Source organism: Stegodyphus dumicola, chromosome 8, assembly GCF_044657685.1.
Source record: "Stegodyphus dumicola isolate Sdum_Otavi_A_Nest chromosome 8, ASM4465768v1".
NCBI lineage: Eukaryota > Metazoa > Arthropoda > Arachnida > Araneae > Eresidae > Stegodyphus > Stegodyphus dumicola.
The window spans coordinates 148,672,874-148,695,131 of NC_140775.1; the positions used below are offsets into that span (position 1 = coordinate 148,672,874).

General features: G+C 30.6%; 1 protein-coding gene and 1 long non-coding RNA gene across 2 annotated transcripts in view; one reads left to right on the forward strand and one right to left on the reverse strand.

The window, feature by feature from the left end:
- The window catches only part of LOC118184062 (potassium voltage-gated channel protein Shaker-like), a 533,454-nt gene extending 521,371 nt beyond the window's left edge, over positions 1-12,083 (reverse strand). The window contains exon 1 of the mRNA XM_085822559.1: positions 9,668-12,083. Within this exon, the coding sequence (XP_085678685.1) occupies positions 9,668-9,717 (50 nt within the window). The 5' untranslated portion in view covers positions 9,718-12,083. The remainder of the gene's footprint in view (positions 1-9,667) is intronic.
- LOC118203392 (uncharacterized) lies at positions 942-21,616 on the forward strand. Its single transcript, XR_004760555.2, has 2 exons — positions 942-1,160; positions 21,030-21,616. It is a non-coding gene; the product is annotated as an uncharacterized LOC118203392 (long non-coding RNA).
- The last annotated feature ends 642 nt before the right edge of the window (positions 21,617-22,258 follow it).

The window sequence follows — 22,258 nt, forward strand, 5'->3', positions numbered from 1 at the left end:
ATGAAAAGCTTTGCAGATGCTTTTAAGAAAATCCTTTAAGCAAAAGTACAACAGATCTGTTTTTATTTCAATATGTTAACCATATCTATAAACAAGTCAATAAAAAAACGAATACTTCCAAATAATATTTTATGAGTAATAGTGAAAAATATAACCGCTTGAAACTCAAAATCCAGACTCATTTCTAACTTCGAATCCGAACTAAAGTTACCAACCATGAGAAACTCCCACATGACTCTTTAATGTACAAAGATTCGAGAATGCAGTAAATCTAACTGGCAACTGAAAGTTCGGAGAATTTCCAAGACCCAGTGATCCACTGCGAATACAACATTCTCCCAATTCTCATTGTCATTTCAGGCATGTTCTAGTTATAATAACCGTTTACACGCTACGTTAAATATATAATAGAGCGTTCTTCTTGTGAGTATTCAGGCGTTAAATGATTTTTATTTCGGTTGATCCCACTGTACGGAGGTGGAGGGTTATTTATCGGTGCTCTTATGTGAATCATTATTCTTCTCATAAAAATTGAAAGGGGTTATATTTTTATTGGCAAACTCCAGCTAAGTTATTGTTTGGAATATAAAAACTGAATTTCTTTGTTATTATGAGGTTGAAAATAAATGGACTTGTTACAAATAAGGCCAAGAAATCATCAGTTCAACAAAGGATCGACCTTTACACATTCTGATAAAGTGGTATAAGCAAAAATTAAAATCTTATCCCTGGCAAAACGTTATACTCTTTCAATTCTTGATATATAACAGAATATCAATCATTTGTCATCGATAGCATTATAATGAATGCATCGATCTGTGAAATGAGAGAGATAATCGATTGCATTTCTACAGACAAAGATAAGCAAAATAAAAACAGAAGTTATCACCTCTAAATGTCCTTGTTCTTTGGTTTACATTTCTGATGCTTTATCCATTAAAAGTGATACTTCTTCATAATAGATAAAGCTGTAGATATATATATGTGCGTGTGTGTGTGTGAGTGTATTAATCACTGCAATTACCCTCTACAATATTTTCATTTTTACTTTTGAAGGCAGCATTTACACAACTCAACTCAATTCATCCTATCCCATCTAATTTCTTTTCAGTCTTTTGCGGAAATATGTGCGGTGGATAAGGACCAGCTATTCTAAACAGGTTTTCATTTTCCTTTTTTATTCCATTCGACTTATTATTTAATTAATTCTTTATAGCAAATTTCGGGTTATTACCTATTGAATTATACCCGAAATACATTTTATTAACATAACCAAATTTAAGTTGATTGCCTTCAGTTCTTTCATATAGATTTTTCCCTAATTACTTATTTTGGAAACATATTATAAAAACATTTTTTTGAAAGATTCTAATTTGTTTAACTTTTAGGTAAATTACCTTCTAAAATAATCTGATTTTGTTTCCTTAAATTTTGACATTAAAATTTAATTACTTTTGTTTTATAATACAGTGGTTTTGCCATATCTTAGCTTCAGTATTAATTGCAAGAATGCTAATTTACCCAATTGCTTTTAATTTGCCAAGTTAATTTTCCATTTTATAATTTCGAAAATTGTAGTTTCACACTGTTCAATTTTTGTATGATTTGCTTAGGTTCACGTCAAAGCAGATTATATATTAATGATTGATTAAAATACCTTTTTAAGTTAATTTTTATGTACATTTGTAATAATATTACATAAAATATTTAATGACATTACCATATTATATTATATATTTATATATATAGAGAGAGAGAGATTTAAATTGCATTAATTTTTTTTTTTTTAACCACACATGTTCTGGTTTATTTCAGGAATTATTTTTTTGACAATCATGCAGATAGAACCAATAAATGTCGCTCTGTTGAAGCTTTTTCTGATATCCCTTGGAAAGGACCAAAGAATTTTCAACTATTTGTTATACTGCATTATTATTGTTGCGTTCGTATGAGTTCGTAATAAATTGAATGCACAACTCCGATTAAAAGTGAATAAAATTTATTCTTATCCCAAAACTAAAATACAAAATGCTTAAATTCCTTCAGAGATATTCGTAAAATATCGCAATATCTCACAGTAATTGTCTCACAGTCCTGAAATAAACCAGAACATGTGTGGTTAAAAAAAAAATTTAATGCAATTTAAAACGTTCAACAGAACTTAATTCAAAACAGAGAAAGCTAATTCGATCTCACCGCGAATTCGGTACAATAAACCACAAGAACTAAGTAAACAACTGAACGGAAATGTTTTCCTTCCGCTTTTATAAGCTTTTTAATCAAGCACGAGAATATTCTGGTATTTTCTCGATTTTTCGGGATAGTAAAAGAGTACAGTTACGAGATATCTATTTATTAAAATGTTAAATGCGCATGCTCCTGTATGCTTTCCCGGGGTAGCTTTCTCTTCAACTAAGTCTCGTGCTGCATTGCACTGGAATATAAAACAATTTTAATTACAAATTCTACTAAAATAGCTAAATAAAAACAAAATCCGTAACATTATATTATTGTATTATTTTTTGTTTAAATTTTGATTTATATATTTCCTTTTAGTCAGTTTACCACCATTATTGGTTTAAGTATTATCTCTTGATTATCGAATTAATTTCTCATCATATTGCACGACTTTAATGATTAATAATCTTAATTTTTATCTGCGTGTGTACTTGCGGGTGTGCATATTTAAACTAGTACAGGTTGAAATATATTAATGAAAACATATTTACTTTATTTGCAAAATTGTAAGATTCAGTTATTTTAAATTTAATTTTTAGTTTTATCACATTGTTCATTGGATAACTCTGAAATATGTTTATCTATTTACGTTATCACATGACACTAACCATCATGAAGAGCGGTTATGAGATACGGTTATGAGCGGTTATCTCTTGAATGGTTAGTCGCAGATCCATTACTAAGATTTAATACATAAATAGAATAAGCATTCAGATTATTAAGAGTTTAATGAAATGGCGCTTCAGTAAGAACATACTAAATTCTTTAAAAAATATCGAGAAAAATATTTTCTCCACAAGAATTAGTTACATCAAAAATCCCTCCTCATGAGATTACGTTCAGATGACATTAATTAAAATTTTTGAAAGAGTATGCATTTAATAAGATTATAATTTATATAATAAAAGTTATAGATATTGCAATAAGTATCTCTAGATGCTAATTCTTTTAACCAAATTTCGGAAAGATACTTTTTATAAAATTCAAAATACTGTATTGAATGAAATTCAATTCTATGCGATCTGCTAAATAAAATTCTATTCTTCAGGCGAATATAGTTCCACAAAAATGCAAGTTTGTTTCAGAACTTGCTTTTCATGTTATGGGAAGAAACATTTAAAAATGATTTTAAGTAAGGTAATAGGCAGCTTAATAAGTGAAACTATCTTCTTAGAGGAAAAATATAAATATTTTAATCCCGTAAACACCACATAACGAAACTTATCGTACCCTGAGAGTCTATCTTCGCTGATTCAGTTTCCATTCCGAAATCTTAATGTAACGCCAATCTGCTGAAGTGATATTTATTTGCTAATTCTTTAAATAGTTTATAAAACAATTTATTCAAAAGAGACACAACTATCGTAAATTAAAAATGAGCAAAGTTTTATAAAATGCATAGCAAATTAAAAATGTCATCTAGAAATGAAACAACAGAAGACAAAAATATCAAAATACTTATTCAGAAGTCAAACAACAAAAATCAGCGTTATATTTACAAAATTTTCACAGGACTAGTTTCGATGGTTTTACCGAACCATCATCTTCAGCTGCAAAACCGCAAATGAAGAAGATAGGAAATAATGATTAGATAAGATAAGAAAGCCTGGACAAGAATAAGCAAGTGGCGCCATCTGTTGGCGAAACCAGAACTAGAACATAATTTCTCTAAAAGCCGAGGGCAAATTTGGATTGGAATTAGGATCGTTAACTAGAACAGAAAGATTTTTATGAATGTGAAATGCCTCTAGAAAATCCAGTTCTCCAATGGAAGATGTTTTTTGAATAATTTTGGCAGCAGAAAAATTGAAAGTGTGATTTTCGGACCAACAATGTTGAGCAACAGGTCTGTCGCTGATTTTTGTTGTTTGACTTCTGAATTAGTATTTATTCGGCGTGTTATTGTGTCTTAATTATCAAAATACTTATTTGAACCACCAGTAAAAATTTAAAACTTCTTGAGAAAGTAAATATTTATTAAGTATCTACGAGTAGTGTATATTTATTATTTTCTATTATTCTCTGTTTTTCAGACATTTTATTATTCTCTGTTTTTCAGACATTTTATTATTCTCTGTTTTTTCATGCATCTGAATTATTGTTTTTTACCCACATGCATTTATTTGAATTTTTGTTGCTTTTTACTTTAGTTCCTTTGACAGATTCGCAGTATTTTTTTCTCTCTCACATCAGTTTTGTTACTGTACTTCTTATTTAATGTACACTTCTTAATGGTATTTCGTTGGATTGGAAGGGAGCATTGCTATCTTGTTGAACATATAAAATTAGTTTACTTCTCCATTGTTAATTTACATTAATTACACAAATCATACTTATGATCTTATTTTCATAAATTTACTGTTTGAATTAAGCTGATTTATGGTTTTGAACGTGTTCATAACTTCTGTCGTTTCCTCAAATTGTTAGTTATGTTAGCCAAATACTCTTCAATTTTCTATAGAATTTTCCCTATGAAGCTTTAAATTTATTCTAGCTGGGGATCTTTTTAATTTCAATATCTGTTTTTCCAGTTATATATAGAAGTATACAATGTGGCATTGGTTATCGAATTATTTCCTAATGAAAGAGTAGTCATAGAATTTAAATTCGTTATGACTCGAAATAAGATCCTTCTGCATCATTGAAAGCTGTGAAGGGATCAAATAATGGAAGAAAAGACTTTGAAAAGAGCTCTGTTTTTTGTATGACTAAACGAGAATGTCATTGTTTTTTTCAGCGTAATTTAATGTTAGTTACTTGAGTTCATGCACGATGTTTTCGACCGACTTTGTGCTCTAAATGAATGTTTATTTTTAATTATTATATGTCTCGTTAATGATCTACATATCTGCACATTCAAATGGATTTATTTACCAGAACATAAATGGATAAATACATAATACTCAATAAAGGGAACTAATAATGAACGTGAAATCGTATAGACAGAATAATCAATAAAACTTTATTTAAAATTTTATCCGTTAAAACTGTTCACTAGATTTTTATTCAAATTTATTTATCAGATAAAACCTTATATGTACATAAGTAAAATTAAAAATGTGTGTGTGATTATGGCAAAAAGCCTCGAGGGCTATCTGCCTAAGGGGAGGGATGTTTTCGTGGAGGACTTTCTAATGGAAACTGGCTCGTATACACGTTACACATGGGGAAAACCACAAAAACGCCCATGCAGCCAGCACGTTCGCGGGATTCGAACCTCGGACCGAACTACCAGTGTTCAGCGACTTTACCGCTCGGCCGCTGGTGGGCCTAACATGAAAAATGAAGTCAAAATTGTGCCTAACTCTTCCATCAAATTTAGGGAGTATAGTTTTGAATTTAAATTCCGTGTTTTTTCGTGACTGTATTCTCACATATATATGGAATTTTGAATTGACTCTAAATTAAATTCTGTTATTCTTTTTTATATTTTAGTTATTATATTCCATATTTTATTTGGAATGTTTTCTTCTACTAGTGACTAATTCCTTTCTTATTTACTCTTTTACTATTAGAGAACCTTGGCAAGCACTAACTCTTGGTTTTCATACAGTACTTTCACATACTCTCATCTTGGATTTACAATATATTTTCGAAATATTTTGCAGAATTGATTATACTGTTTATTTATGTGTGAAATACATTTTGGGTTATTTTTTATTACTTTCCCATCATTCGAGACCAATGAATGGTATTTAAAAAGCAGCTTAAGAAAAAAAATCAGCATATGGATAAATTAGAAATTATATATATATATATATAAATTGCAGGACTGCGACAACTCAACACGACTAACGGTATTGCAGTCAGATGGATGATGGAAGATAAGGAGAGCAGTCGTGCTTTAGACTAAGACGTAATGATTAAACAACGAAGATGTAACCTCTCAATCATCACTCTTTTTTTTTTTCATTTGTAAATAGTCACTAATGAAATTTAAACAAAATAATTTAGTCTGAATAATACTCTGAAATTCAAGCAAAATAATTCTCATCACTTAAGAAGCAAAATTTCCCAAACCCCTGCCCGACGTATAGTTTGCTTCAGTTGTGGGTCTAACGGCCATAAAAGTTCTAATTGTTCTCATAAACAACCTAAATGCTTTTCCTGCAATTAATGTGCCACAAATCGTCTACTAGTACTCAGAAACCAATTCGTGCATCACATCCATCGTCACAAAAATCAGAGACAGTTCTCAATCAAGTTGCCGTACAGTCATAACCCCGACATTCTATGGTGATTCACACCAATGTTTCTGAGGTTATCATTCCATCATTGATTTACACTGGTAGTCAAGTGACGTTAATTCGAGAAGATATATATAAGAAGATAGGTTCTCCTGAACTTAAGCCGGCAGATCAACAGTTAACGGAATTTGGCAATAAACCTATAGGGAGATTTGAAGCTGAATTCGAAACTGACGGTTCTTTATTTAGATCAAATATTTGTGTTATCGCAGAAAATAAGAAATCCGAGAGTGATTCTGAAGGGCATAAATGTGCTCATTATAATGGAAGAGATTCTGCAGAAGGATCCAGAAAACTTGTGAATTCTCGTTTTTCACTTCCAAAACCAGAAACTGATATTGTTAGTATAGTTCCTGTTCCAGTACAAAATGTGATCAAACTGGACACTTCATCTACAGTCAAAGCAAGGGGCAATTATACTCTAATTGTGAATTCTTCCGACATCCCAAATGATGCAGATTCTGCTGTAAATGAAAATGATGTTATTAACGATGAATTAGTGCAAAAAGAAAACTCAAGCACAACACACGGATATTCGAAGCCATCAAAGAAAAACGCCACTGCAGAAGGAGATTCTTAAAAGAAGCATTTTCCCAAAGAAGAATCTCTGCTCAGAGTTTATGATAAATTAAATGTTAATTCCACTAGAAAAACTTCAGTAGCATACCTTACAACAAACAAGCAAAACAAACCGCTGGAAACGAAGAAACTACAGAGACCACATAAGAAGAGGAGAAGGTTGAAAAGCAGAAGTCAGTTAGAAAACTTGATGACAAAGATGCTGATACAGAAAAGCAAAGACGGAACAAACAATACTAAAGAAGGTGAGAAAAAAGAAGCGGAAAAGCAGATTAAAAAAATTCAGGAAGAAAGCCGAAAGTCTTTGATAATGAAACAAAGATTTTCATAATTCCTAATTTAGACTTTTTCCTGACTTGACAAATTTTTCCCGATTTGACTAAAGGACTATTGTTTTAAAGACGTGAACTGTTTTAAGAGGAATGAAGATGATGCCTAAGTATGAAATGTATCAAGAAAGACAGCTTAAAGGAAGGTTTTAAGATGACTCATTCGAATGATGGATCTTGAGGACGCATTAAGATTATATATACAGACGATATTACGCATTAAGAAGACGTATCCAGACTATGTTTGAGAAGACATATGTTCGAAGGCGAATCCAAATTGGAATTGTCAGATATTATTCCATACGACGTAGAAGGAGAGATTCCGCGACGATGATGTTCTAAGACGTGCATGACCACGACAATTACTGAGGCAGAGCTCAGCAAAATTATATCCGAATCAAATTCTTTTTTTTTTTTTTTTTTTTTTTTTTTTTAATTTTATTTTTCAGATTTATGAATGCTGATGTTCGTACTACCAAAATGCCAGGCCGCATTCCATCAGGATGCTCGAGTGTGAATAGCAGGACTGCGGCAACTCAACACGACTAACGGTATCGCAGTCAATTGGATGATGGAAGATAAGGAGAGCAGTCGTGCTTTCGACTAAGAGATAATGATTACACAACAAAGATATAACCTCTCAATCATCACTCTTTTATTCATTTCTAAATAATCACTAATGTAATCTCCACAAATAGCTAAATAAGATAATTTAGTCAGCTAAATGTGTATCGTCAACCTAGAAATCTGCTAGACGCCGAGTTTACATATATTTATAATTTAGGTGCCAATTTTAAAATATTAATATGTATGTGTAAGCTAATAAACTTAAAAACAGAAAACAAAAAAATTCGAATTTATAATATTATCAGATCCCTGACATAATTACACCGATCTTAAATACACGGAAAATTTGATTTTAAGAAACGTTTTCTTATAAATATTCAAACTAAGAATTTAGAAACATTTAAATTAAGCTACCTAACTAACTTCTAAACTAACGTTTAGAAGTTTAAACTAAGTTACCCTTGCCCCTCGAAAAGCAATGAATGCATTTCCTATTAAATCAATAAAAAAATAAGATTCAAATATCCCCAAAATATATATAGTTTCAAATTTGTGTGCTTCCCTTTCAAGGTAATTATATCAATTTTAAGATGAATTAACTGCTATTTAAATTTCTTTATGTTGATAAATATGTCATTAAAAAGCCAGTTAGAACGTGATTAGCTTCACGCATTTTAAAATTTGTAATCTATTTAAAACAAATCATGTATTCAATTTAAAGAACTGGAATTATTAATATAAGTGTTCTTTTAAGCAAATGAAGCTATGATTTTAATAGCATTTACAAAGTTACAAAACTAATCCTTTATTTTTAATATTGCTTTGATGGAGCATTTTCTAAAATTTGTATAGTTAAAAATCATTTGCTTACTAACTACTTTCATTTCATAATTTTTATCCAAATATTCAAAAGAAAATTTGAATATCATTTCAAACATTTAAAGTTTCTTACAAGTCAAAACTGTTATTTCAATAATTAGCATTATCCTAATTTTTTTTATTCGTAATATTTTCTAGACCTACAGAAACAAAGTTGAATAAAATAAACTCCTTATTAAAATCAAAGGAGTTTTCTTATAATGGAAATTTCACTGCAATTACTTCACATATAAATGACATATAATATTTAACTAATGGTTAACAATCATATTACTAACCTAACTATATTTTCATCATATTCACCAAACGGTGGGGTATTAACTAAACATTTGATATTCTGAAATAAGTTTTATTTATTCTAGTGTTATCAGAGTTATTTAATTCAAATTAATGCAGTATTTATTTTTTCAGATTTGAAAATTTTCATGTGTCCGTGTGTTAAAAAAATTTCTTGATCACTATGCTAAGTTATACGAGCATTTGAATTTCAGTAATAGAAGCTAGAAGCTATGTAAATAGTAGATTGAATAAATTTCGGAAATGGGGCTGTGAGCTTAAGCATTCTGCTGAAAACGTTTCTTTTTTTTTCATCAATTAACGTACCTCGATAATATTTTTAACTAATTTCTTGTAAAATTCGGATAGAAAAAACGGGATTTAGTTTAATAAAATATCACATTACTAAGATACATGTCATAAATATAAATATATATACGTATCTAAACAAATAAATATAAATATACATATACGCAAATAAAATTTTAAAACTATAAATGCATAAAAAAAGCTTTTTCAAAAAAGTAAAATAGAAGATTATTTGGAACTTACCTGTAAGGAATTGCATTCCTATTTTTGGTTTCTAGTCCGTTTTTCGCCATTTTGGTGCCTAATTCAATCTAATTCATAAGTCATATTCACCAGAATTTGTAGATAAAAATTATAGTAGCAGTTTAGGAGCCACAGTTCAGTTATTTTATTTATCCATAAAACTTTCTTTATAAACGACAGTTCATTGTGAAAGTTTTTTAGAAGTTGAAGAAACTTATTTCCTTTTGTCAATCAAGTGCGTAAATTCTAAGGTCTTTCGTAAACAAAATATGAACACTCTTTTGAAACATTCTTTACTGCCCATTGCCGGCGTCCGAAAATTATACAGTCCTAAGCGATAAAGATGGAAACTACTTGAGAAACTTTCACACAGAAATTTAGAAGATCTTAATTGATTTTATCCAAATTCAGACGATAGTGCTTGAGATTTTACAGCCAGTATCACTTTTATTTAATATACTTGAATATGATGTAATATCTCATAAAATGTATTGAAAATATATACATTATTCATTAACAGCAAGAAGATTCCACTTTTTGAAAATTCTAAACAATTGTCAGATTTTTTTGTTAGTGCCTCTTAATATTTAAAGAACGCGCCTTAAATATAAAGAAGTCGAATAAGTGCTTTCTGGTAATATAGATGTTTAACTTTAATCGATTGTTATTTTAAAGCTTAAATTTCACAGATAAGTAAGTTAAATTCCTGCAGAATTTTCCTCGCTTCTGATAAGCATTGCTTAAAAGAAAGAGAAAATTAAAGTATTTACACGCAGCAACAATGATTCTCGTAATAACTTACGAGGTCAAGTGCTTTGTTATTTTTGTAAGTATTTATTTCAACTAAACTCTTCAACAATATGCTGCAATGATTCTCGCAAAAATGCGAGTTCAAACGCAAAACCGTGAAGAGCGAGTTGGAAGTAAAGACATTAATGAATATTCTTTGAAAATTTTGCAAAGCCTGAATGGCAGCAGCAAGATTATCGAAAGAAATTTTAGCTTGCACGAGTGTAAACGGTAGAGATGTGAAAGGTATTACTTGATGAAATTTATAATATTTCAACAGATGTATTAAAAATATTACATCATTAGTACTTGTATAAGAGTCAAAACATTTCTAAGCATTATTTCGGTGAACGTTATGGTTAAAATGCTTTTTAGAAATGTTTTATTACATTTCACACAGCCTAAATGATATAATGCTATAGATATTACACCTCTAGAAGCAAAATGTTTCTTCAATATTTTATCTTATTTTTGGTTGTTATTAGAAATTGTAACGAATGTTTATCCAAAGGCCTTAAATGTCTCACAAACCTTCGTTTATTTCCAAAAATATTTCCGAATTTAGAATTTCGACAAACTGTTATATACTGACAGTCTTACATTTTGTGAATATTGCATTCTATGAATCATTTATTTTAAATATGCAAAATGATGACTTGAGTTGAAACAGAATGTTTAAATTAATAGTATTTTAAATTTCGAATAAAATATATTCTCTGGACACAGATTTTGATTGATTTTGTAATAGCAAATGATGAAAGATTTCTATATAGAAATTTTTTAAAAAAAAACATTTGTAATATATTCACCAATTTACTTGAAACTCTTATGCGTAATTATACTTGATATTCAACGCTATGAACTTAATTTTTGCATACACTTTTCTTAATACTTTCGTTTTTTCCTTTCACCTATTGTGAAAAATACTTTCCTTTGCTTTCAAAAACATTACAAGAGACTTCTGAAACAGGAAGTAGAAGAATACTTTTACATTATATCTTACTAAATAAATTTACTCTTCTTGAAAATTCTGAAATATTTGAGCAAATGTATGGAAAAATATATCTTTGCTAATATAAGATCACTTTGAAATGGGTACTTCATGTATGTATTACCGTATGCAACTCACAGTCAAAATTACTAGTTCTTGATATATACATCGTGTTACATATCGTTGAAATATAACAGATTATTTCCATGATTCTGTGAATCATTTTCCTCTTCTGCTTAAAGAAGTCATTTTATAAAAAAGAAAAAAAAAAAATTCAACCCATTTCTTGAAGAAAGAATAAAACAAGTCACCTGTTTTAATACTTAATTTTTCTACTCACTTTACATCGGCATTAATTCCTTATTGGATCCCTGCGGTACAGCATAAAATACCCACTTTCATCTCGATAATTCTTGCAGATACTTGAACAACCTCAAATGAAATTTAGAGAAAATACTTTTATGATTGATATTATTCACTCGGAATTCCCCAAGTCAGAAAAACGGCCTTCCAGTGATTTGGTCTTCAGCTGCGTCTGAAGCTCCAACGAAGACTATCCAAATCGAAATTGCCGCATTGGGTGAAAAATTGGAGCCCCATAGTCTTTTTACTCACGCAGCTTACAAGCAATGAGACTTTTCGCATTGTCGGCGCCGTTCGTTCTAACTGCACCTGTACTGGGCAGAGAGGGGGGTGGACCTGGCAACGGTCGAGTCACGCACGGCAACGCCTATTGATAGTCGTGAGACAAGTTGGTGAAGTCCATCACAAAATCGTGGAAATTATTACCACCTAGTAGACGCCTTAGTGGTTGGATAATGCCATTACAATATGTCATCTATTTAATTTCAGCAAATTATCAGTTACATTCGGAATCATACTTAGTGAAAAACGAGATCTCATAACGATGACGGAAAGTTAGTTCGAACTTATGAAAAGTCAAAAAGAAGCATTCAATACATATTTTTTTCTATGTTTGATGTAAGATCTCGTATTATGTTCCCTGTTTCCCATATTATGCTACATTTTTGCCCTTGAAAAAGTCATTTACTGCGAAGTTAACAAAAGGCTCAGTGAGTTTTGATTTAATTAAAATGAAAACTATATCGTTTTCTTTTTCGTTCCCCAAAATTCAAAACTGTATAAATCACTGATAAACTTCATGAGAGCAAATTATTTCAATTTTAAATCAAAAGAACTATAAATAAAGTGATCAGAGGCTATACTTGGCGAAGATATTTTGAAAGACGCGTTGCCTCTGTAATTGTTTTATGTCAAGAAACATATATTGCCAGTTTAAAAATAAAATGTATTAGTAGGAGTTACTTATGCTTCATAATACAATACAATAAAATCTTTAATTTTAGCTACAAATTTATGGTTGTAAATTTTGGAGTACCTTTTCCATTTCCATTTGCGATTTAATTTTAAGGTGCCTTTAATAATTATTAGCCCAATGGGGAAATTTGCCCAGAAAGGCTATTAATTTCATTTTGGCATTTTGCGTCTTCCACTATAAATGGCGTTTCACTTTTCAAATTGTTGCCACCAAATTTTAGAGCCTTGCATTATATTTAAAGAAATTAAATAATGAAAAATCTGCATGAATATATGTATGTTTCTCGCACTGTGAAAAAACAACGGTCGCTAGACACATCAAATTTTGAATAACGTTGTCCTCCACTCGAATATGGGCATCTGGAAGCCCAACTTTTGAATTTTTTATATTATCTATTTCATATTTTGTAAAACTTGATAAACTTAATTAACAAACTTAACGATTTAAAAGCGAGAAATGGCAACACTCTACGAGGAAAAAATATTTTTATCTCCAGCGCGCGAGACTGTGTATCAGAAGTTCTAAAGTATGTTTTTTTTTAATTATTAGCCCAAACGACGTTTACCCAGAAGGGCTATTAATTTCGTTTAGGCATTTTGCGTTGCGAATCTTTGATTAACAAACTCAAAGCGAGCAATGGTAACACTATACGGAGAAAACACATTTTTATCTCTATCGCGTGAGACTGTGCATCGGAAATTCTAAAGATAGGCTCACTTTAAATATTTTCTGATATTGCTGTTGAATTGAATTTTATGACTTAAGTGCGAAGAACGTGATTTTTAATAAATATAGGTAATACAAAAACTTTAAAAAAGGCCCCATTTGGGAGTAATATAAAATCTGAAAGCTTTCAAACTTTTTACTTTTTTAATTTTTTCGCATTATTTTGCATTTCATTACTTGGAGTTTAGTTTCACAGAAATAGCTGTCTTTTGAAATACAACCATTTCTTTGTAATATATAATAACAATAAACTCTTTCAGAAATATGCGCTTTGCGCAAGTAACATAATATTTTGCAACCTATGGACATAGTATTTCTAAGCTAATTATATCCTTTTCTGTAGTTGATTGCTACGATATTGTCTTGTACTATAGTTTTTCGTTTCTTAAACAGATCTATTAAGTGATGCGTTATTATATATTTACTCTTTTCGTACATACAAAAAATTTGAAAACTGCTGCCTACAGCTTTATCACCTGAGTCTTATGTGCGCAACCGGTACTTCAGTATGGTATAAAAATACGGCCAGTGACGTAAGAATTTAGTTTATGACGGAGAGGAAGTTTAGAAAAGAATATGAGTAAAAATCAGAATTTATATAGACTAAGTCAAAAAAATAAAATTATGAATGATGCTTCAAGGAGTTATTCTCTTAAAAACCGGAAATCTAATTTTTATGTGCCGCAAATAAATAAAATGGTAGGTAGACAAAATTTTTGAATAATATAGAACCAAGAAGGTATTTTTATAGATTAATAAAATGGTTTAGAAAATTGCTATTGTTATTTTTATTTCTCGCCAGAAAAATTTTGCATAGGTTCCGGAACCTTAAAAAAAATGACGAAATCTTAAACGGTTTTTTGTTGCTGAATTCATTTCTAATGGTGAAATGAAACTTTAAAATTTGATTTAAACTGTTAGAATATGTTCCAATTTAGATATTAAAAATTCAGATGATGGTTTTGAAAGTAATTTAAAGTACATTATAAAAATAATAAGACATATTTTATAATCATTGATGTCTTTTTGAGACTGTATGCAAGGTTTTTTTGGCCCTTTTTAACGCGTGACTTCAGATTGTAATTCGAAAGCACGACTGGCTAAAAGACGAGAGGTCCAGAGTGTAAATTCCAGCTAGGACAATCCTCGCGTTTTCATATTTTCTGCTTCAATAAGCATAATGAGGTCTTCATGTAGGAAAACACCAGTTAGTATTTTTGGAATGTACATTTGTATGAATTTTTCAGACAGTTATTTTCTTTTTTCAGTAGATAAGAGCGTTTATACAGGATTTTCAAATCGTACAAATATTCAGTTACTGTACTGTAACTAACGGTGTTAAAAATTATTGGTTGCATCTTTTGTATCTTGGTGAAATATTTATTTCTACTAGCTGTTTAGAAAACCAATGCACCAAACATGATTTTAAATCGAATTATGGATTTAGCCCTAATATCGAAAACATAAAGACGCAGACTCTATTTCTTAAGCGTCTCGCACATATATTACTTGTAGAATAAGCTTAAATTTAAATAAAAAAATTATAAAATAAAACATTGTCGAAATTGTTGAAATGTTTAAAAAATAGGAAATCTGAAAATACTACAACATGAAGTACTGAAACTTTTAAAGGTAGAAAAGGCAGGTAGTTATTTGATTTAGGTAGCTCTCTTTGACGTAATTAATTAATCAGCCATTTGATTTGAGCTGCAATGCGTGCAGAATAAAGAACACGCTAGATCTGTTTCATGCATTATCGTTCAACCATTTAGTCTCTCAGGATTTGCAAGGCTCGGCAGTTTTTCAGAATTTATTTTGAATTTTATGAAGAATAAATTTTTGCTACTGAAAATTGATTACGTCATTTTTGAACTTTTTAACTCCTGGTATAGGTGTTGTTTCTACTTCACAAAGAATTTAAAGATCGGGTCTAAAAAGAAAGGTGTTACTAACGTTCGGATGCTAAGGTTTTTTTACCTTCCCAGTTATAGACGCTCGTGGTTTAATGAGAGGTTACAAGTGAGAAGTCTTAAGCAGCTTAAGAGCGCATATAATTGAGAAGTTATTATTTAAGCTTTCAGTTAAATAAATATTTAGAAAAGTTTTCTGCAATAAATAATAAATGAAAAGCTTTTAAAATTAGGTAAGAAGCCAACTTCAGTTTGGCCCAGATATAGAATTCTTTATCAATTTCGAGAGCAATCAGACGCCAGTCCCTCTTCTTCACGAGTATAAACGTTTTCTCCAACAAATGCTTTTAACTTGAGTTCATTGAAAAATATTTGCTGAGACAATTACTCTAAAAATTACATTTTATTGTAAATAAAGATGAGTGCAAAAACTTTTAATTGTCTAAGAAAAATCCCCTCGCTTGATATATTTAGTAAAATTAGAACATCACATAAATAATGTTTCTATATAAGGTAGAATTGCTATTTGTTTTCATTGAATAATAGTGTTCATCAGCATACTAATGGTAGAAATATATCCATTCGACGCATTGTTCTTGCTGATATTTTCTAGTTATTTTTTTTTTTTTTTTTTTTTTTTTTTTTTTTTTTTTGCCCCGTTACGCTACGCATTTTTGAAAATTGCCACTTCTTACAGCTATTGTTATCATTTTGTCATAATGTCTATTATCAAAAAGCACATCAATTTCATTTTTAACATCAATGAGCTTTCAGTAAAGTATCATTTCTAATTGAACGTTTGTAAATAAAATCCAATTTATTGTTCCAATGAATAGAAAAGTCTTCAGTGCAAAATTTTGGATTATACTATTTTATTAGGTAAAATTGTCCATTGGTAAAAACTGGTTTTCCTAAATTTATGTGATTATAATCAAATGTTTGCTTCTTTATTTCTTTTATTAAAATGATACTTTACTAGGTAATTGAATAATACATAATTTAATCAGCTTTTATTAAACAAAATGGAGTGTTTATAATGTATTTAAAATAAATACTTTGAAATGAATACTATAATTTAATTGTTTATGTTATTTCTGCAATAGCAACAAATATAAATTCATAAATCTAAATTCATTTCGATAAGCACGTATATCTCCTGGATATTTAAGGTATCAGTAAAGAATACTCTTTCAACAGCAACAATTTTATGGTTTAAGTACGCAACAATATATAGGATTTTTAATGAAAGTTTCCCGCCACCGCAAATATCGTCTGCGCAAACCGTTCGCTTTGGCGTGTTTAATCATATTTTGGCAAACGATTTTTGGCATTTGAAAGAAAGAGATTTGTTTTAGAACACTGTGTTGTGAAATTTGAAAAAAAAGTATCGTTATCATTAAAGGAGCTGAAATGGAACTATCACGCTACAAAATTAGAACCATTATTTACTCCCAGTTTTGTTGCAAAACATCAGCTGCAGAAAGTCACCAGATCACGTAGATCTTTATTTACGAATGTTGTATCATATGACACTGTGAAGGTTTTGTACCGAAAGTTCAAAAACAAGGACTATGACAGTCAATCAGCAACATTTCGGAGCAGAACGCTCCGAAATGTTGATGGCGCACGTATGCGAGAAATTGTGGAAGAAGATCAGTATGCAACCACTCGAGAGCTTGCCAAGGAGATATACGTTACTGCCACGTTCTTTAGTTGCGCTATGCTTAGCTTTAAGTTGACGCACAAGTTCAATCGGTGGGTGCCGCATAAGCTGACTCAAGCAGATAAGGACAGACGTGCTCGAGCCTGCACTAATCTGCTTTGTATCTAGTGATTGCCGTGATATTATTCACAAAACGTACCTGAAAAAAGAGTAGAAACCTCTACAGTAAGGTGTACACTAGTCCATGTTGAAGCTGCTATCAATGAAATCATCAAAATCATCTATAGTATGGAAAACCGTTGAATTGAGTTCCGAGGCAAAAAGGTAATGTTCCTGCAAAACCGCATGTGTCTGCATTCACTGGCTAGACTCTGTACAGACTCGAATGAGATCTTTTGCCACACCCACCATATAGCCCCGAGATCGCTCCTTCGGACTTTTACATTTTTTAACACCTGCAGCTACATCTTGCTGGTGCTATCTTCCATTCTGCATAGGACGTCCAAAATGAGGTTGTTTTGTTTTTGGACTCGCGGCCAGCAAGTTTCTGGGCCGAAGGCTTTGAAAAATTACAAAAACGTTGGCAGAAAACCCTACGTTTGGTTGGTAATTATTATCCGCATTAAAGATACTGCTTTCATTTTTTTCTAACATTATTAAGAACGTTTGTTCGCGGAAAACTTTCGTTACAACCAGATATTATGTAGATTGCTGCAAAACTACTAAAGCATCGAAATAAAAGACCATTTTCGATTGTTCGTTAAAAGCTGATATGGGCTTCAAATACCTTATCTGTTTATCTAGTTTGCCTAAAATGTATTCAGTTTTATATATGAATCCAGAAAGCTTAAATACAGAAAATGAGAACATTTAGAAATTTGATATAGAGGTTATAGTGGGGAAAATAATCATCATATACGGATACACAGAGGCACAGACTTCATTCAAAAGTAATAAAAACGTGTAGCAAGGATCCTAATTCATGCTTATTTACTGAAATCTCAATGTTGAATGTTTGGACCGAAAACATTACCTTTCTTGCCTATATATACAGGTTGGGAGGAGGTAGAAAGGAAGCAATTTGATATTCCTATATAGTTTTTATCTCTTAATCTCAAATTTTAAATTTATATTTTAAATTATATCAAAATTTACAGTGCCTTATAAAAGATGATGTTTTCCTTCGTATAATAATACACTTCTTAATAACTTTCTTAACCCGGCGGAAGTCGCACCAAGAAAAGTTACTAGAGTGGGCGCGTGGGGTATCACATACCCCAATATTTAAAATACGATAAAAATAGTTTTATTTAGTTTTAAAGCTGTTTTTCTTGTTCTCGTGTATTATAAATACGTGAATAATAATTGGGTTTCAAAAAATTAATTTCCAAAATAATCTTAGAGTTAAAATTAAGATAAATGAAAATAATTAAAAAATAAACATCATGCCTCTAAGTTTCATTGCATCTCTAATAAACAATGCTTATTTTATTTCTTCACACTTTGAACGAAATACATTCATGTGTTCTTGGCACAGAATGTTTTCACATTTTAAACATTGCATTCACGTTCTTCTGTCCTTGGCGCGAGGGCAAAAAATTTATCACATCTTTCATACTTAGTTGTTTCGAATTTCATGTATTCGTTTTAATTCTTCGTCGAAACTTCTGCTTTTGTTTTGTATGCAGTACGTCAGTTTCTTGGTAAAGTATTAATCTCTGATCTTTGTTCAATACTTGTTTTCATTAATTGTAATGCTAAGTTCTTCAAAAACAGACTTCTGTTTCTGGTTGGTGAATTAGCAGTTGAATGTAATATAATTCAAGCATTTATTATAGCAACATTCAGTGCAGGAAAGAAAATTATCATTGGCCACCTCCTTGTTATTCTGCCAATTGAATAATTGGCTGACCCCATATCCACTGCTCCTTTAGTCATATTATAAAAACATATAATTCCTGACGTTTTATTTTCTCCAATAGTATCATCTATAGTATGGATCGTTACGTAATGTTGAAAGCATAAGAACAGTTTTCCTTTTTTAGGAACATTAGAAAATTAATGTTTTATCTTTTTCGAAACCAAAACAGTGTAGAAAATATTCCTAGTTTCATCTTCAGTTTCCGAAATGCAATCTTCATCGCTTTCAAATATTTCTAATAAATATCACATGCGTTGCATCTGCAATTCATAGGGAGTCATTCTTTTTACGATAATGTGGTTAGAAATTTTCAAGTTTAATGTCAAGTATTTTAAAATCACTTGCGAGTAAAAATATTTACTGTTACACTCCAGAAATAAATTTCTGAACTAAATATTCGGTCAGAAAAACACTTACGCGGACAGGCGCGTGGGGTGTGTCATACCCCAGTTCCAACAAATTACCGATAAATCTGTTTCTGAAACACACAGGCAAAGAAAAAGCTGTTCTGAAAGTCAACCACAACTAGAAACTCAGCTACTGAATGCAGCACAGAATTTCAGTTTTACAAGTTAGGAATATTCCACTTTTATATAGGGGTGGGGTATGACACACCCCACGCGCCTTCCCGCGGGTTAAATCTTAATAATATAAAATTTATACGTACCTTTTTTTGATATTTTACAAGTCTAGCACGTCTTATTTATGTAATTTAATTAACCTAAATCACCAGGCACTTTATGCAAAAGATTAATATAAACAGCTGTTATTTTGATACATATAATTAGCATAAATAACCATTATTTAGATAATTAGACATTATTATGCATATAATTAGCATAAATTATCACTATATAGTTTTCATTTCTATTGCAAAATGTTTCTGCTTTTTAATCCTTGCTCAAATTCATATCTTGATGGCGGATCAATTTCAGAATGTAGGTAAAGGTTGCGCATAAAGATTGATCAATTTATGATGATCCCAATTTGCCTGCCCGACGTTTCCTATAATAGCGTGGGTGTTACCCACCCTTGTCACCATGAACCTGTAGTTCCTGGAGAAATGCCCATAGCGTCTGGATGCCATTATTCTCCATATTTCGTTCGCAAAACTTTATCAAATTAAATAAATGAAGGATTTTGTAACATCATACCGATCATTTAAAAAGCACACCTGGAAGCCTTAACAATTTTATACCAGCGGATTCGTAGCCTAGTCTGCTAAAGATACAAAAAGACAATTTATGATTTATCTTTTAGTTTCCCGTTAGAAAAAAACATATTTATTTAATTATATATATAATTTTAAAAATCGTATTTTTCTCTTTGGAAATATTTTTATGCTTCACAATTCTTTGAAAATAAACTCATATGGTCGATTCCGTGGAAATTAAAATCAGAGCCTATTCAGAGAATCTGAGGTATTTATTTCATTACATTAATCATTCTCGAAATCTGTTCTCCTAATACACATTCGTAGCATCTCATTCTTTCGTGTACTGATTCTCGCAATTCATTTTAGAATTTAATGACAAATCTTGAAGCACATAAATATGAGAAGTGTCTTATATCTAATGATTCTGAATTTCTCTAAGTATTTGTTGTACAAGAGAAAAGTGAGTTCAGAAGCTATGAGAAATTTCAAACCAGAATAAAATTTATTTCCAATTCAGTTAAAATTTCAATTATTTCTCTGATTTGGGTTGAAATAAAGTTCTCTTTTTCTAGCTGATAAAACTCTAAAATCACTGACAAAATTTCGTACTAATCCTTCTATAATTTAGGTATTTGTGTTTGTTAAATTATGAGTAGTTTGTTAAATTATGAGTAGGATAGTATATTTATCGAAGAACAAAATTCTGGTAAATGCTTTGCGAATTTTAGAAGGTTATATCAGTTTTCACTAACATAAAAGAAATCGGCAAGTTAAAATTTCTTCTATTATTTTCAAAATTTTATTAGAATTGTTACAAATATTTTCTCATTTAAATAATCTTGCTTTAACCTTTATTTAAATTTGCAGGATGGAAAACCAACTATACAAATACTACTACTCTGAAAATCCGAACCAGAACTTTCAATTGCCTCTCAAGATTTCAAGTCTTTCAGAGATCCAGCAGTGCCCACTAACCGTTTGCAGTGCCCACTAACCGTTTTGCCGTTCGTGTGGTTAACACGAACGACAAAATAGTAGAATGCTGGAAATTTGACGGGGTTTTATATTTCAGAGGTTGGAGTTGTTTGCATGAAACATGTTATGGCTTTATCCACATGTGGCATGAAAATAAGTTTTCCTCAAAATTCTCCATGAAAGCATTCCTTCCATCAGATAAATGAAAAATATTCCTAAGCAACTAAAACATTGCATCTCTTATTACAATACCCATCAGTAGCGCCAGTTCTTGAGAGTTTTTTCAAATCTGAAACTTTCGACAAACCTGTGCAACTAAAATTTAAATCTATGCGAATTTGTGGAATTTTTGTGACTTCGTCATTTTCTTGTGCTACATTTTGTTACCTTAGAAGTTTTCAATGCATTATAAAATACTTATTTGTTAATATAATATATCTATTGAAATTACTTTATAATAAAAAATAGTGATTTATTTTTATTTGACTAAAAATTAGCCACTAGCAATCCTGCAACCGTAGTTCATGAAAACATGTATCCTCAGGTTTCAAAACAAGTCGTTGATATATTACCGTGTTTCATTGAATGTTATGTTTAATATTTTGGTGATCTGTGAGTGGGATTTCAAAATCGGGTTATAGCTACTGTATTAATTAAAGTATAAATTACGAGTAACGTGAAAAAATTCAACATTACCTTTCAAAATACTTTGCTTAAATTTCCCATGATTGGGAACTGGTTACAAGAATAAGGCTTATTCTTGTCCCTGCATATTATGTACCTTATGTCTTTCTATGCTAAACATTTTTCCATCTAGATTCCTGGAAGGAGATATGAGAAAAATTTGGCGATGCATCTGAAAAATATTAAATGAAATTTTGTATGAATTAATGACGCATTTAAATACGTTTTCGTAATGTCTGGCTCATGTTTTAGAATTTAAAATTTAAGATCTTTTCAAAGGGCGTTAAGAAATTCGTTTTTGAATTATTAAAATTCTGGTGAAGAAAGATGCAAGGTTTTATTTTAATTATCGAGTCATTATGATATGGCCTTTAAGTCGTATGCCGAGAAATATTAGCTACATATTCCAAATTTCCTCGCAGTCACTCCAAGCATTT